The following is a 16,731-nucleotide window of genomic DNA, read 5'->3' as shown; positions in this document are numbered from 1 at the left end:
CGTAGACAGGAAAGTCTGTGAGACTTTTATCTCTAAAAACTGTCACAAAAGCCAGAAGTGAAGCTATAGCTCAAATGGCAGAGTGCAACCTTGAATACAGAAAGCTTAGACACAACACCTTGACCCTGAGTTCAAGTTCCAGGACTAACACGCGCACGTATGTGCGCGCGCGCGCACACACACACACGCACACACACACACACACACACACACACACACACAAAGGTTTCAGTGACTTGTTGAACCAATGTCACATGACTAACTCTGATCTATACTAAGGTCTTGACTCCTCCAATCCAAAGAATGTCTACTACTTACAAACTAGCCAAGGGGCAAGCTCCTAGAGAGTCAGTATTTCAAAGCAAAGGCACTATTCCCCTTTAACCAACAAGCTTGAAAGCCATCTTTAATCTTCCACACAGAAAGCAATTCCTTTCTCTTTCTTTCTTATGCCACTTTTAACAACTACAGCTTTCCAAAATAAGCCCCAATAGCTCTTGTTTCTAAGGCACTTACTCATAAGTCACTAATAGTCCAAAAAGTTTGCATCAGCATATGATCTTCTCAATAAAGTTCAGGGCTGATGCAACATTTCTGTCTCAGACTTTATAGTTAAAATGCCAGGAACATATAACAGTCAAAAATTATGCAAGACAATGCTACAGTTGTTTTTTTTTTACTCCACCACATCTGTCTCTATGGGTCTCTTATGAGTCACTGTCTTTTGTGTTCAGTCATAATTATAAAAACTGCCATTTTCTACCCTAAAATTATGTTGTTGTTTTTTAAAGAAAAGCTCTACAATAAAAATGGAACCCTATTATGTCTTTCACCACCTCCCTAAAGCACTGACCTCCATGCTAGTACCACGGATGGCCCTGTTCTGATTTTCACAATCATTATTTTACACAAACAGGAAAAGAGGCATAGTCAAGAATGTGAAGTAGGTTAGAATAAGGCATAGAGGAAATTAGAAAATACTTTTAAAAAAAGATAAGACCATCCCAGGAGCTGACAAAGACAAGGAACTAAGGCAGAAAAATCACTAGAACCACAAGGAATTCAATCAACTGTTCAAGAAGGAACAATATTCTTTCTATCACTGTCCCATCTCTCTTAGATTTAAATGAGATACACTGCTAGGTGAGAAATTTGAGTCAAGGAACAGAAAGTGCCAGGCTTTGGTAAATTTGTGACCAGAAAGATCACCTAAAAAAAGACCATAAGGAACACACGCAAGACCCATTGTGTCCATACTTGGGTTATAGTATTCAAACAGGATAACTGGAAAGTTGCTATGTGACCATACGTTCAGGTGATCAATTTTGAACTGAAAACCTCCAGCCCAATTAGGGAACATAAATACCCCCAGGATAAAGAGGGCCCTCAGAACCTAAGCTCCCACTTGATTAACAAACTTGTCAGAAAGTGTAGCTCTTCCAACACCTTTGCTGGGTAGGACTCTGATTATTGAAAGCATTTTATTTCCAATCAGGAAAAATAATCATCTTTTTAAAAAGAGTACTTTTTAAATTGTGCACATTGGTAGTACTATTCTGTAGACCCATGAAAAAGCACTATAAAGGAGTTAACTGGCTAAACTTGTAACTTGTAAGGGAATAGTAAGGGCTGAAATTTAGGTTGGGGAGTCAAGAATTAGGTTTGCTCGCCTTTTCCCTATCCTACTTTTTTGTCTTCCTCCACTAAGTAAATCTATGCTGGCTGCTACTTCTGTGCCACCTTCAAGGATTCCTCTGAAAGGATTTCTTGCTTAAGTTAATAAGTTCCTAGATCTTGGTAAGTGATCAGCAAAACTGTGGAGAAGAGAAGTGAGTAGTGTTCCCCATTACTTTTGAAGAAACTTCCTCTTTTCTGAACAACCTCCTTGTGACAGTTACAGTTCACTTATTTATTAATCTAAATAAACACATGAGATCTTATCAGATACCAGGGACAGAGACTCACAAGCACACAAGAACTGGCCCTCAACTCACAGCCAGGTAGACAGGAAAAATAATGAAGCCATCACAGAATCAATTGAAGGGGAGAGTACAGACCTGGGGTCATCCATGGGTGGCTTCCTGGAAGAAGTGGTCTACTAGCATTTATAATCATTTATATCATTATTTAGTACAAAACAGACCTAAAACATTCAGTTCAATTCCATAACAGGTTATAAGATCTACTAGCCAACAGTCCAGTTAAAAATCTAACTTAAGAAGCCAAACATGGCCCAGCACCATAGGCTCAATCCTGTAATCCTAGCTACTCAGGAGGCTGAGATGTGAGGATCATGGCTGGAAGCCAGCTCTGGCAGGAAAGGCCATGAGACTTTAATTAACCACAGTAAATCCAAAGTGGTGCTGTGACTCAAGTGGTAGAGTGCTAGCCTTGGGTGAAAAAACTCAGGAAAAGTGCTCAGGCACTGAGTTCAAGCCCCATGACCCCACCCCCACCCCCACACACAAAGCCCCCTACAGGTTGCTTCACACCTGTAATCTTCTTAGCTCCTCAGAAAGCTGAGATGGGATAATCATGGTTCAAAGCCAACCTGGGCAGGAAAGTTCATGAGACTCATCTCCAATTAACCACTAGAAAACTAGAAGTGGGGGAGCATTAGCCTTGAGCAAAAAAGCTCAGGAACAGTGCCCAGGCCCCAAGTTCAAGCCCCAGGACAGACCAAAAACAAAAAACCTAACTTAAGAGCAGGCTTATTCTTGACTCCCTGTTCTAAATTTCGTACCAGGTTTAATCAACTCAAATCCTCGATAGTGACTTCAGACCAAGTTTAACCAATCCCAATCCTCTATAGGGCCTTTTCACATGTCGGCAGAATAGGACTACAGATGTGCGCAATTAAATAAAACGAACTTAAAAAAAAAAAAAAAAAGATCATCATTTCTTCCTCACTGGAAGTGAAATGCTTCCAGTAACCCAAGGCCTACACAGCAAAGCTGTCGGAAGAGGAAACTGAGGTTCGAACAAGCCCCACTTTAGTACAACAGACTGAAAGATCTCTTTGACCATCACAAGAGCTTGAACCAAACAGAGACACACAGAAGGCTTATTATGGGGCCCTGGCCTCCAGATAGGCCCCCCGACCCGTCGCGATGGTAAACAAACCGGCCTTTGAGCTGGGAGCCGCTCTGGTGGCCTGACAAAACCTTACAGTGGAAGGACTGTCCCTCCATTCACTACTTCCCACGGGGGCTCGTGGGCTAGCCCGCTTGCAAGGCTGATGGCCTGTAAACCCTAAGCACAGACACCTTTCAAAATCAAAAAGAAGGAAAAGGAAAACCAGCCTGGCTCTGAAGACCCCTCACACGCGAGTGTGGACCAGGAAGGGACGGCGCGTCCGCTGCGAGGAGCCCCGCGCACCGCGATTCCGTCCACGCCCCTGCCTGCCCCGGCCCGCGCCGGGCAGGCCGAGCAGGCTCGCCCGAAAGCGGGGTCCCCAACAAGTGGGCTCCCGAGTCGGGCGGGCCCGGACCCCGCACGCCGCCCCCACTCCCGCGCCATCCCTCCCCGCTCTTCCCCGCCGCGGGACGGGGCGCGACGGCCAAGCGCGGTCCCCTCAGGACTCCCGGGGTCTCCCCACGGTGGCGGGTCCCTCACGGTCCCGACCCCCGGGCCCCGTCCCTGCCACGCCGGGCTGCCCCCACCCCCCGGCCCGGGCGCCGCGCTCCCCGCGCTCCCCGCGCTCGGCCCCTCCGGGCCTCGGCGCCCGCCCCGGACCCCGGGGCCGCGGCCCGCCGCCCCCCGGCACGCGGCAGCCCCCCTGCCCCCCCGGCCGGCGCCGCCCCGCCCCGCCCCGGCTCCCGCGCGGGGCCCCCGCCCGGCGGGCCGCGCACCGTGTGGGACTGCAGGCTCTGGCTCGCCTCGATGGCGGCGGTCAGCGGCACCGTGTCGTCCAGCAGCACCTTGCCGGCCGGCGGCTTCTCCATGAAGGCCATCCCGGGCCGCCGGGCCGCCCCCGCCGCCGCCGCCTCAGATCGCGCGGCAGGAACCGGAGGCGCCGAGTCCCGCCGCCCGCCGCGCTCCGCCGCCGCCGCCGCCACCGCCGCGGCTGTCAACACGCGCCGCCCCGCGCGCCGCCGCCGCCCGCCGGGTCCTAACGCCGCCCGCCGCGCGCCCGGCCTCCCGCCGGGTCCTAGCGCCCCGGCGCCCGGGTCGCCGCCTGGGACTGAACCAACTGTAGGGCCAGGAGAACGGCGAATGTCACTCAGCACGACTGACTCAGCATCCTTAGCATCCGACCTGGGACCCAGGGACGCGAACACCCAAGCCACAGGTGTTGATAAAGTATTTTTCCTTGACAGGCTATCAGAGAATCTATCAAGAGTTATTAAGCAGGGAAATCAAAAGTTTTGTTGCAGGAACTTAATAAATACTTGATTTTTTTAAATCGGGTGCTGGTGATTAATGCCGGTAATCTGAGCTACTCAAGAAGCTGAGATCAAGGTGGCTCAGTGGTAGAGTGTTTGCCTGACATGCATGAGACCCTGGGTTCGATTCCTCGGCACCACAGAAGCAAAAAGAAAAAAGCCGGAAGTGGTGCTGTGGCTCAAGTGGTAGAGTGCTAGCCTTGAGCTGAAGAGCTGAGGGACAGTGCCCAGGCCCAGAGTTCAGGCCTCACGACCGACCCAAAAAAAAGCTGAGATCTGAGGATCACAGCCTGAGGCAGGAAAGTGCAAGAGACTATCTCCAATTAACCAGCAGCAGAAAGCCAAGTGACACAGACACAGTCACACACACACACACCCTAAGCCAACACTCCCTGGAAATCAAGATTCCAAGACTCAGTATGCCCTGGGATCCAGAAACCATCTGGCCCAGAACCTGACAAGCCACGTTGGGAATTTCAGACTTAACTGGAAAAAATTTTTAAAGGCTAGGGGACTGAAACCCTTAGAACTGTAAACTCTCACTAGTGCTTCCCATGCCCACCCACCATAACATTCAGAAAAAGAACCTTCTTGGTGGACGTTGACGTTCAATCTGAGCCCTGCAGAGCCAGACTTTCTAAAACAAAACCTTCTGAAGCATGGTTTACAAAAAGGGACCCTGCAACCTGAAACCTCAAACTGGAAATCTTAAGAGTTGCACCTCCAGAACTGGACCCTTCAATTGGAGACTTTAGACAAGAACTTCAGATCCAACCATTAAAAGTTGGGGAGGGGCTGGGAAGGTGGTTCAATGGTAGAGCGCTTGCCTTGCATGCCTGAGGCCCTGGGTTCGATTCCTCAGCACCACATAAGAAAAAAGCCGGAAGTGGCGCTGTGGCTCAAGTGGTAGAGCACTAGCCTTGAGCTGAAGACTGAGGGACAGTGCCCAGGCCCAGAGTTCAGGCCCCACGACCGGACCAAAAAAATAAAATAAAATAAAAATAAAAGTTAGGGACTCCCTATCCCCAAATACTAGTTCAAAGACTTCCAGCTTCTACCCTTGGCCCTAGCTTTCAGCTCAGCCTACAGGGAGGTCTTCAAACTTGGTCCTAACTGTACTGGCTCCAAGAACCTCAAACAGTGTTAGAGAAACTAAAGTCTGTTTGCCTGAACCAAAGACTAGTTTTCCAGGAAGTTAAACATGATCAGTATCTCCAGGCCTCCAGACTGCCAACTGAGTAACCCTTGGGTCTCCCTGAGACCTAGCTCCCTATCTACAAAATAGAGCAGATGTCTGTAGGAAGGGGCATGGTATGTAATAAACCCCAAACAGACAGACAGTGACTCACAACTCGAATCCTAGCTATTCAGGAGGTTGAAATCTAAGGATCAAGATTCAAGGCCAGCTTGGGCAGGAAGTACATGAGGGTCTAATCTCCAAATAACCACCAAAATGCCAGAAGTAGAGCTGTTACTCAAGTAGTAGAATGCCAGGATCCAGGAACAGCACCTAGGCCCTCAATTCAACACCAATGAACAAAAAGAAAAAAAAAAACTTTCCACTAAATTTCTACATTTCATTCAAGAAAACAAAGTTTCTTGATAAATTCCCACAATTTGGCATCATAGCAATGACCTAGATTATATCTAAGGAGAGAGCTCATGCTTAAGGAGATTGTTGGGCAATCCTAAATAAAGTGACAATGAAAGACTGGCTTCCGGAGTCAATGCCCAGTAGAAGGTGTGAAGGAATTACCAAAGTTCATAATGGAGCTCTCTTTTATACTCTTTATTTCAATCTCGTATGTTTAAAAGCAATCTATTAAAGCAAAACTATGTGTCATTTAGGGAGGATTCAATTTTTTGTTTTCATTTATTATTATATTGCCAGTATTATGAAACCCAAATCCTGCTTTAATCAGTACTCCTGACCTGATGGAGACTGACCAAGGCAAGGCCTTGCTCACATACTGCTGATGAGAATATAAATTGGCCCAATCTTTCTGGAAAGCATTAATTTAGGCAGCAATTATTTACTGATTACCTGTCACATAATGAGCCCAATGGTGGAAGGTGGAATTTAATAATACATATAAAGAGTTTTGAAAATGCTCTCACCTGTGACTCAGCAGAAGCCTCTGAAAGGGTTATACCTTTGATCAGAGATTTATATGTGGACATAGCATGCAAAGACAAGTGTCTAATCCCCAATATAAGATTAAACAAATCATATAGCATAATCAAATTTTTTGTTGGCTAAGGGGTGTAGCTCAGTGATAGAGCACATACTTCCAAGTGTTCAGGATGTGCAAGGTCCTGGTGTTATACGGTCCCCACCAACACAATAAACATAAATTAAATGGGCCAGGCACCAGTGGTTCATGCCTGGAATCCTAGCTACTCAAGAGGCTGAGATCTGAGGATCAAAATTTAAAGCAACCTGGGCAGGAACGCTCATGAGGCTCTTATCTCCAATTAACTACCAAAAAACCAGAAGTAGAACTGTGGCTCAAAATGATAGAACCCTAGCCTTCAGTGGAAAGCTCAGGGACAGTGCCCAGGACCTGAGTTCAAGTCCTGTGACTGAACAAAAAAATAAAAAATAAAAATAAATTAAAATGCTCTTTATATTATAGTGAAAAAGCAATGTGTGCATTTATATGATTCTAATGTATTTACAAGACACACATGGAAGGAAATATATCAAACTGTTTCTTCTAAGAAGCAGTGTCATGATAATTTCAAAATGATACTTTTCAAAATGGCACTAAGAATTTTTTTCTTTTTTGCGCTGGTAGTAGGGCTTAAACTCAGCGTGGGCACTATCCCTGAGCCTCTTTGTGCTCATAGATAGGGCTCTACCACTTGAGCCACAGCACCTTCTGGCCTTTTCTGAGTACTTGAGATATTGTGTCTCTCTTACAACGCAGACTCTTACCAAACAGACTTTTACAAAGCTTGGCTTTGAACCTCAATCCTCAGCCTCCTGAGTAGCTAGGATTACAGGTGTGAGCCACCAGCACCCAGATTCAATGTATGTTTTATGACTAGGAAAAAAAATATGTTCTGAAACCTGGGTCCAGTGCTTTAATTAGCCACTGGCACCATATGATACATATCTAAAAATAAAAAGAGGAAGTCCTAGCCGGGTGCCGGTGGCTCACGCCTATAATCCTAGCTTATTCAGGAGGCTGAGGTCTGAGGATCTCTGTTCAAAGCCAGCCCAGGCAGCAAAGTCTGTGAGACTTTTTTGTGTGTGTGTGTAAAAATACTGTACAGAAGGGTTACAATTACATGGGCAAGATAATGAGTACATTTCTTATCAAGCATTGTAGCCTCCTCCTTCATTTCCCCTTCCCATCCCTTCCCATCCTCCTCCCTCTCCCCCCCCCAAAGCTGTAAAGTTCGTTTTCGACATAACGACTTGTACATCTCATTGTTGCAATGGGTCCACCTGTCTCTCCGTGAGACTCTTCTCTCCAATAAACCACTAGAAAACTGGAAGTGATGCTGTGGCTCAAGGGGTAGAGCGCTCGCCTTGAGCTGAAGAGCACAGGGACAGCGCCCAAGCCCAGAGTTCCAGCCCCACAACCGACCAAAAACAAAAACAAAACAAAAAGAGGAAGTCCTCTCTGAATCTAGCCAGTGGGAGCTTGGATCTATTCTATGGATGAAAAGAGGCTCCATCCAATGCTTTAGTAAGAAAACCCAACTTGTAAAGAGTGGTGGTACATGCCTATCATTCCAGCACTCCACTGGCTGACACAGGATTGTAAGTTCAAGACAGCATAGGCAGTAAGACAGTAAAACTCTGCCTCAACAACAACGAAAGCCAGGTGATAATAACTCAGGCCTATATTCCTAATCAGTCAATACTGTAGTTTGAAGGCAGCCCAGACAGAAAAGTCCCAGAGACTCCATTTCCAAAATAACTAGCAAACTAGGGTGGCATAGCTGAAGTGGTAGACCCTCTCCCATGAGCAAGCCAAGCAAGTGAGAGCTCTGAGTTCAAACCCTGGTACTGGCACAAAAAAAAAAAAGAGAGAGATAAAAACATTTGTTCTTATAAATAATATAACATGCCCTGAAGAGGGCACTTTGTAAGTTACCTGTTTTTTCATAAAAGATTATGTGATTACAAGATGATACTCTGTGTATTTGTGATAGTAGTGCGTTTATTAAAATTTTTACTTAAATGCTTCTAATACTGAGGGTCTGTGGGTTATACATGGAAAAGGAAATTCCCCCCCTTCCTCTCTAGTGTTAGAGATTATTCAACCCAAGACCTCACATACTAAGCCAGCATTTTACCACTGAGCCATGTCCCCAACCCAGCCTTCCAATACTTTTGCAGAAGGATAGGATTTCAGCAGAAAGAAATAGTTGACTTTAAGGAAGCCTACAGGCTGGAACTGAGTACTACAACTGAGGTGCCAGCCACCATGAAATGACAGGAAGAAAAGAACAATAACAGCTACATTGGATCATGGGACAGTTCAAAGAGTTGAGGTTTGAGAAAGGTCTTCAAGCACCTAGGGCCTCAAGCACACTAGGCAAGAGCTCTACCACTCAGCTATACTCCCAGTCCCATGTATTCCTTTAGCAATCTCTTATTGAATGTGTTCTAGATGTCAAGACACTGTGCTCAGCATAGGAGAATGAAGAAAAAAAACACAGGCCCCCTGCTCTCAAGCTGCTTATCCATCTACTGTATACAATTGGAAATCAAAATGAATGTGCAGTGACAAGCTAGTGCAGAGGCTTATACAGCAGAGACATGTGGACTAGAGGAGCGGAGGGTAGAGAGTAAGAGCTAAGGGTAGAGACTAGGATATATGAAAGGCTGGATGAGATGCTTAGCAGAGGGAAAAGGCAACCCTTCATACCCTCCATTACAAGCTGATATACCTTCTCCTGAGAAGATTAAGACATTTAGATTAAGGGATTCAAGGGAACAGGGATTCAAGGGATTCAAGATTCAAGGGAACAGGTACCTCCAAGGCCTGGCAACTTTGAGGAGGCATTTTTGAAACCATAGAGGCCTCTAACACACACTTCTTACCTGAGTGCTGCTTCTCCAAGAAATGTGAATAATGAGCAAATAAAAATATTATGTGAGTTGGGTGCGAGTGGCTCACACTACTCGCTACTCTGGAGGCTGAGATCCGAGGAGCAAGTTTAAAGCCAGACCTAAAAGGAAAGTCTATGAGACTTTTCTCTCCAATTAAACACCCAAAAAAGCTGGAAGCAGAGCTGTGGCTCAAGTGGTACAACACTAGCCGGAGCACAAAAACTCAGGAACAATGCCCAGGTCCTGAGTTCAAACCCTAGGACTGGTAGACACACACAGACACACCACACACACACACACACACACACACACACACACACACACACACACAAACACACACACACAGTACTTTGTGAGGGTAACAGGAGAGAGGAGTAAGAGTAGGGAATGTAGGGAGAAGTAGGCAGATAGATTGGAGGAAGCCTGCCACAAGCAAAAAGTCACTGTTAGATCCAAGAACAAGGCAAATGCTGGGTATGGTGGTACATATTTGTAACTCCAGCTACTCAGGAAGTAAAGATAGGAAGATCGAGGTTCAACATGCAAAGTTAACAAGCTCTATCTCAAAAACCAAGAGTGGTAGTACATGCCTGTAATCCTAGCTACTTAGGAGGTGGAGGTAAGAGGATCACTATCCAAAGCTGGCCTTATCAAAAAAGTGAAAGATTCTATCTAAAAACAACAAAACAAACTAAAGAGAGCTGAGGGTTATGGCTCAAGTAGTAGAGAGCTTGCTTGGTAAGCACAAGTCCCTGAATTCAAACACCATCACCACCCCTTTCACAAGGGCACCATGGGCAGCATGACTGCACTTAGCTCCAGCTTCCTGTGGATAGGAATGGAAGACACAGCAGCCTCGGCAGGAAGCATTACTGAGAGGTCTGAAGGCATTGGCTTAAATTAGAAAGGGAAGTCAAGGGAACCTTCCAGGGAGAAGCACTGGAATCCAATGGAACTCAGAAGATTTTCTCCCTGGGAAGCAATGGGCTAAGAAGGAATTAGAATTGAAAAATCAGAGCTTCAAAGGTCATAAAATAACTACTTTGCCTAGTTTTCTTTACTGAGGAGAGAAACTGAAACTGAGAAATCAGGTATTTAATGGAAGAGAGCCAGGGACAAACTCACTTTTCCCTTCCTCTGGAGACTTTTCCCAGAACAAAGAATAGTATAGTAGTATAAATAGTAGTATAAATACTACTGTGCTAGACCTCCTTTTCTTCTTAAGTACAACACCTTAGGGATGCTGGACTTAACTGCATCCCAAGACCAGGCTATAAATCCCAGAACAACCTCAACATCCATTTGGCTTCAGCCACAGGCTGGTGGTTTATACCTTTAATCCCAGCTGCTCAGAAGACTGATCTGAGAATTATGGTTCAAAGCCAGCTCAAGCAGACAAATCTGTAAGACTTTTCCAGACTCAAATTCAACTCCTAAATTCAAGAGATCCTTCATCTCCAGCCTTTCTCAAGTGGCTGGGATTACAGGCTTGTCACTGTCCCTGACTCCATTTAGCTTTTGAAGTAGCTCAGGCTGAATATTAAGCAACCCTCTCCAAGCCAGAACCAACCTAAAATCAAATCAGCTTTGCTTCCAGGCTCAAGCTGGATAAAACTAAGAATATGAACGTTTCAGGTCTTACCACATACAAATTATGGGGGGGGGGACCCCATGTGGTATAAGAATAGCAGGAAAAGAAGGCTGGGAGCCAGTGGCTCACGCCTGTAATCCTAGCTGAGATCTGAGGACCGTGGTTCAAAGCCAGCCCGAGCAGGAAAGACCGTGAGACTATCTCCAATAAACCACCAGAAAACTGGAAGTGGCACTGTAGCTCAAGTGGTAGAGCATTCACCTTGAGCTGAAGAGCTGAGGGAGGGACAGCGCCCAGGCCCAGAGTTCAAGCCCCACGACAGACCAAAAAAAAAAAAACAGCAGGAAAATTTAAAAAAAGAATTTACATTCTCCTAGGTTGCTTAATGTTTAGAAGGTTCACTTAGGCCAGATTGATTGAACATAGTAAGCTTTAGTGAAGTGTCTAGGCCCAACAAATGCTCTACAAATTATCATAGAAGTTTGTAGAAAGTCATTACTTTCTAAGCAGAATGCCTCTCCCCAACCCCCAACTTTCCTTCTTTAGGTATTCATGACCTGGATGTTAAACAACAAAATTCAAGTCCCAGCTGTTCATTTCCCTTACATCATATCATAGGGAAATTCTGTCCCAAGTGATAAGCTCAAAATGTTTTCCAGGCACTAATAGTTTGTGGAGTTTCTTAATCTTACTATTTATCCACATTATTTTTTTATTTTTTATTGTTTGTTGGTCGTGGGGCTTGAACTCTGGGCCTGGGTGCTGTCCCTGAGCTCTTCAGCTCAAGGCAAATGCTCTACCACTTGAGCCACAGCGCCACTCCCAGTTTTCTGGTGGCTTATTAGAGATCAAGAATCTCACCAACTTTCCTGCCCAGGCAGACTTATTATTTTTAAACTCAATGGCTTCTTCTAGCTGGTGATTTGCTCCATTCCAAATTTCTCTGGTTTGGAGATATCCTGTGTCTGCTGTTTGCAAGCCAAATGGAAGCAAAGACAAGAACAAAGGCCGTGAAACATTAGGGGGTGGATATATTCCTGTGCCCCTGTGACTGCTACAGTCACTCAGAGCAACAGTCAACCTTTGGAAGGCTGTCTTAATATAAAAACTTAATAGGTGTAAGTTAGTAGCAATTTTCTTGGGGAGTAAACTGGTCTCTGCATTATACTCTAAAGAACATAAAAGAAAAATGACTAATTGTTTAGCGCAAGATGAGAACCTGTGTTTACCTCGGAGGCACCGGTGTACATTCAGTAATGTCTTTTTCTAGATGAACACATAAGTCACGTCCACACAATAAATGGTGGTCATGAGATTCTTTTCCTGTTCATCCAAGATTTGCTGCTGGAAAAAAAAAAAGAAATGAGTGGCATTTCACTAGTATAGAAATGCTTCTAATAGAAGAAGCTGTTAAGCAATTTTCCAGTACATTAGGCTGAAATTGCTTAAGATGGATGTTCTTTCTGTGGCAATCAAATACCACCTAAGTTGTAGTCTTGTATTGCCTCTGTATGGAAAGTGCTGGTACAATTTGGGCTATTTTTCTTCACTACTGTGGTACTCACTTCCACATGTGGCACTTAAGGGCACCTCTCAGTTATCTGGGGGGAAGGTTTCCTAATTTGGGAGTCACTCAACCACTCATTGTAAGACAGGTATTCTTCTCAAGCTTGTGTGGGGCTTTAAATGAGAATTCAACCAGCCAGTTTTCCTTATAGCTGTCTTTAACCAAGCATGAGTGGCCAGAGAATTCTGGCTCTGCGTGAAAATGACAAGTCATTATTTACAGAAAATACTGATATTCTCTTGCCTAGTTCTTTCCTTTTTTGGGGGGGGGGGAGGGGGAGTCCAGTCGTGGGGCCTGAACTCGGCCTGGGCGCTGTCCCTCAGCTCTTCAGCTCAAGGCTAGCACTCTACCACTTGAGCCACAGTGCCACTTCCGGCTTTTTTCTTTTTGCTTATGTGGTGCTGAGGAATTGAACCCAGGGCCTCAGGCATGCAAGGCAAGCGCTCTACCACTGAGCCACTTTCCCAGCCCCTTTCTTTCCATTTTTATTAATCATAGAGATCGAAGACATGAGTACCTAGGGAGCATTAAAAAAAATATGGGGATGTTATTATTAAGCTTCTTTGGGAGTTACAGTGTAAACCAGCTAGCCGTCAGATGTGGCATGCTTCTTCCACCCCAGTATTTGGCCTGCCTGTAACTTTTCATGTTTAGACAAATCCCTGAAGTGATTCTACTCTGAAGACAAATAATCCCTGAATATCAATTTTAGAAATGGTAGGTGTTTGGGCATGGTGCTATATGCCTAACTCAACACTCAGAAAGCTGAGGCAGGATTAAGTTTGACTCAAATTTTTAAAAAGAGGTAAATTGGGTGGTACATACCTGCATGAGCCAGTTAGTCCAGAGGAAGACATTGAGAAGACTGCAGTTTGAGCCTAGCCTCAACAAAAAGTTAGATGTCACATAAAAACAAGCTGGGTTTAATGGTATGTACTTGTAATACCAGCCAGATAGTAGGCATTGGTAAAAGGATCTCTGCCAAGCCAGCCCTAGGCGAAGAAGAAGAAGAAGAAGAAGAAGAAGAAGAAGAAGAAGAAGAAGAAGAAGAAGAAGAAGAAGAGGAGGAGGAGGAGGAGGAGGAGGAGGAGGAGAGGGAGGAGGGGGAGGAGGGGGAGGAGGAGGGGGAGGAGGAGGGGGAGGAGGAGGGGGAGGAGGAGGGGGAGGAGGAGGGGGAGGAGGAGGGGGAGAAGGGGGAAGAGGAGGGGGAGGAGGAAGAAGAAGACAACAACAAAGGCTAGGAGATGAAACAAGCAAAAAAAAAGTACCTGCCTAACAAATTCAAAGTCCTGAGTTCAAACCTTAGTATTGGGGGGAGGAGGAGGAGGAGTCGAGAGATAGTGGCTCACACCTGTACTCCTAGCCACTCAGGAGAATGAGATATAGAAGGCCAAGATTTGAAACCTGCCCTCAGACAGAAGAGGCCATGAGACACCATCTCCACAATTATCAGCAAAAAGCAAGGCGAGAGCCAGGGCCAGTTGGTGGAATGCCTGTCAGGCAAGCAAGCTGAGAGAATTTGGGGCCCTGAGTTCAAACCCCAGTACCAACAAAAAATAAATGCTATTACAACTGACTGCTGCAGAAATTAGAACACTGTAAGCAAACACTGTGTTGGAAAAATGAAGTTATGGAGCCAGGTAGGCTCAAGTTTGAATCCTAATTCAGCCATACAACCTTGAACAAGTCACATGGCATTAGGCCACTCCCATGCCTACCTAACTTTGGGAAATTGTTTCAAGGATTAAACACAGAAAATCAGCTTCTCAGGTGGTAGTAGTAACGATCACATCACACTCCATTTATGGCTACAGCCTGAAGACTGCTGCTAAGCCCAGCTGATGATGAAGCAAGCACCAATGGCCTCAAATTCCCTCATCTGATGTTAACAAATGTTCAGCATATCTAGTGGCTCACCTGAAGGTGAGTCTTTAGGTGGATCTCAGCCTGAAGCATTACCCATCTGAGACACAGAACAGCATCCTTGCTCCTTAGGTATTCCCTTCCTACCTTCAGACTAGATATTAACAATAAGCAGGTTTAAAACCTCACTTTATACACATCACTGCCCTCTAGCGACAAGAATAATTCTTCCCAATAATCCAATCAATTTTGCTCCTCTACTTGCAGAAAAAAATAATAATAATTAAAAATGTGATTACTTATCCCTCTGCAGGAATAAACCCTTTTTACTACAAAACATGGGATAGCCAGCCAATAACCTTTATGTTTATCTTGTTTTGAGACAATGTTTCTATGTAGCCCAGGCTGGTCTCAAATTCCTTATCCTCGTTTCAAGCTCCCTCCCAAGTGCTGAGATTATAGCCGTGTACCACCATGCCCTGGCTGATCTAGTCTTCTTGACTGAATCACCCAGCTGTGGTCAGTTACCATTTAAAGTTACGCATATACGGACCACATGCATGTTATAGATAATTACAAGTGTTACTTAGGGATAATCATTACTTTTAACACATTAGGCACATTTCCCTATCAATACCCCCCAGACCTTAAGAACTTTGCCTCCATTCTTGGCTTTATACATTTTATTCCTTACAATCCTTTTACAATGAGCATTTGTTTATGTATTTATATTACGTGACGTAAATGCACATTTTCAAGGGAGGGAGAAAATCTGGATCCTTACAACAGACACTTTGCCTTAAAGGTTCAGCTTCAGGTTTAAGGCTAAAAGATTGGTCTGATAACCTGCTATCACCGTCTATAGGTGAGATATATTTTACACAGCTGAGTTCAAGTCAGCACACAGCTATTCTCTAAAAACAGAAAAGGCGGTTGAAAGGCAGTCCCATAAAATGTTGAGCAATATACTATCTTGGTATACCAGGAAAAAAGAACTCTGACCTAGAAATGGCTGAGAAAAGGGTCTAAGAATACTTAGAGGTTAGGTGCTCAAAGATATCCAACTTCTATTGTTACCTTCAGGTATTCTAGCCCTGAGGCTTGAACTTAGGACCTAGGTGCTGTCCCTGAGCTTCTTTTGCTCAAGTCAAGCACTCTAATATCTGAGTCACAGCTCTAGTTCCAGTTTTATTTTATTTTTTGACAGATTTTCCTGCCAGAGCTGGCTTTGAACAGTGATCCTCAGCTCTCAGGCTCCTGAGCAGCAGACATGAGCCACCAGTGCCCCGCTCCAGTTATTAAATGTTTGACAGTTAGAAATTCTGTGAGAAACTTATTCTGCAGAGATGTAGGTAGTATAATCTAATGCAAATCTATGTTTGAAGTTCAAAAAGTAGAACTTTTTGATAAGTTCAGATAAATAACCTCAGTATTTTTTCAACTTCAACAACCTAGACAGACTTGATAAAATCAAGTCTGGATAAAGTACAAAGTCAGTGCCCACTGAAAAGTGGGCACTGGAACACCCCTAGGCCTGCTGCTCCTCTTCCCCATAGGGCTTTGGAGACTATCAGCCACTCGTAAGGAGGAGCAGCCCATTTCCTCAGCTGTCTTTAGTAACCAGAGCACTGGTACTTAACTTGCAACTCTGAACACACACTTTAGGATCTGGGAGCTTCTGGGACCATAACTTTAACCCAGCCTTCCATAACAGTCTTTTTGCTTTCTATTACAGTACATGACACTGCAATAACAGCAAGAAACCGCTTCAGCTTTTTCACTTCTGCAGAAGCTAAAACAACTTCTCCAATATATAACGGGGCTGGGAAGTTAATTTCCTGAGAAAGAAATACACAGCCTGGCCCTGGCATTTTAGTACCCAGAAGAGCTGAGATAAGTCCATTGATCAGAACGCCATGTACAATTGGCTTTCCAAACTTGGTATGTTTTGCAAAATCTTCATTTAAATGCAAAGGATTGACATCCCCAGTTAATTGTGAGAAGACAGTCACATCCCTGTGTGTGAAGGCCCTGCTGAGCTCAGCCCGGTCTCCAACGTGCAGGGACACATACTGAAAGCACTGTGGGGTCAGCATTGGTGGACTCAGGCAGACTCTCCGCCGAAGCCCATGCCACCACAGGTGTTGGTTGGAAATTGTCCAGAACATCTTCAGCATCTTCAAATTTCACCAGCAGGAGTTTTTAGCCTGCTTCTGTTTTCAAATTATGCAAGCACCAAAAATACTTTTGAGAG

General features: G+C 45.0%; 2 protein-coding genes across 4 annotated transcripts in view; both read right to left on the bottom strand.

The window, feature by feature from the left end:
- The window catches only part of Pxk (PX domain containing serine/threonine kinase like), an 82,363-nt gene extending 78,280 nt beyond the window's left edge, over nt 1–4,083 (bottom strand). For all 3 annotated transcript variants that reach the window (XM_042680197.1, XM_042680198.1, XM_042680199.1), the window contains exon 1: nt 3,852–4,083. In XM_042680197.1, coding sequence (XP_042536131.1) covers nt 3,852–3,953 — 102 coding nt within the window. In that variant the 5' untranslated portion in view covers nt 3,954–4,083. The remainder of the gene's footprint in view (nt 1–3,851) is intronic.
- An 11,608-nt stretch (nt 4,084–15,691) lies between these two features.
- Htd2 (hydroxyacyl-thioester dehydratase type 2) lies at nt 15,692–16,673 on the bottom strand. Its single transcript, XM_042680200.1, has one exon. It carries the CDS (start codon nt 16,652–16,654, stop codon nt 16,139–16,141), a length of 516 nt encoding a protein of 171 aa, XP_042536134.1. The 5' UTR covers nt 16,655–16,673; the 3' UTR covers nt 15,692–16,138.
- Between the last annotated feature and the right edge of the window lie 58 nt (nt 16,674–16,731).

Source organism: Dipodomys spectabilis, unplaced genomic scaffold, assembly GCF_019054845.1.
Source record: "Dipodomys spectabilis isolate Male_0828 unplaced genomic scaffold, ASM1905484v1 ptg000054l, whole genome shotgun sequence".
NCBI lineage: Eukaryota > Metazoa > Chordata > Mammalia > Rodentia > Heteromyidae > Dipodomys > Dipodomys spectabilis.
This window is presented reverse-complemented; position numbering and strand designations above follow the sequence as displayed.

What these genes read in the sequence shown, in the direction of transcription:
- Htd2 (XM_042680200.1), bottom strand. Translation starts at nt 16,654, where the DNA reads ATGCTGAAGATGTTCTGGACAATTTCCAACCAACACCTGTGGTGGCAT.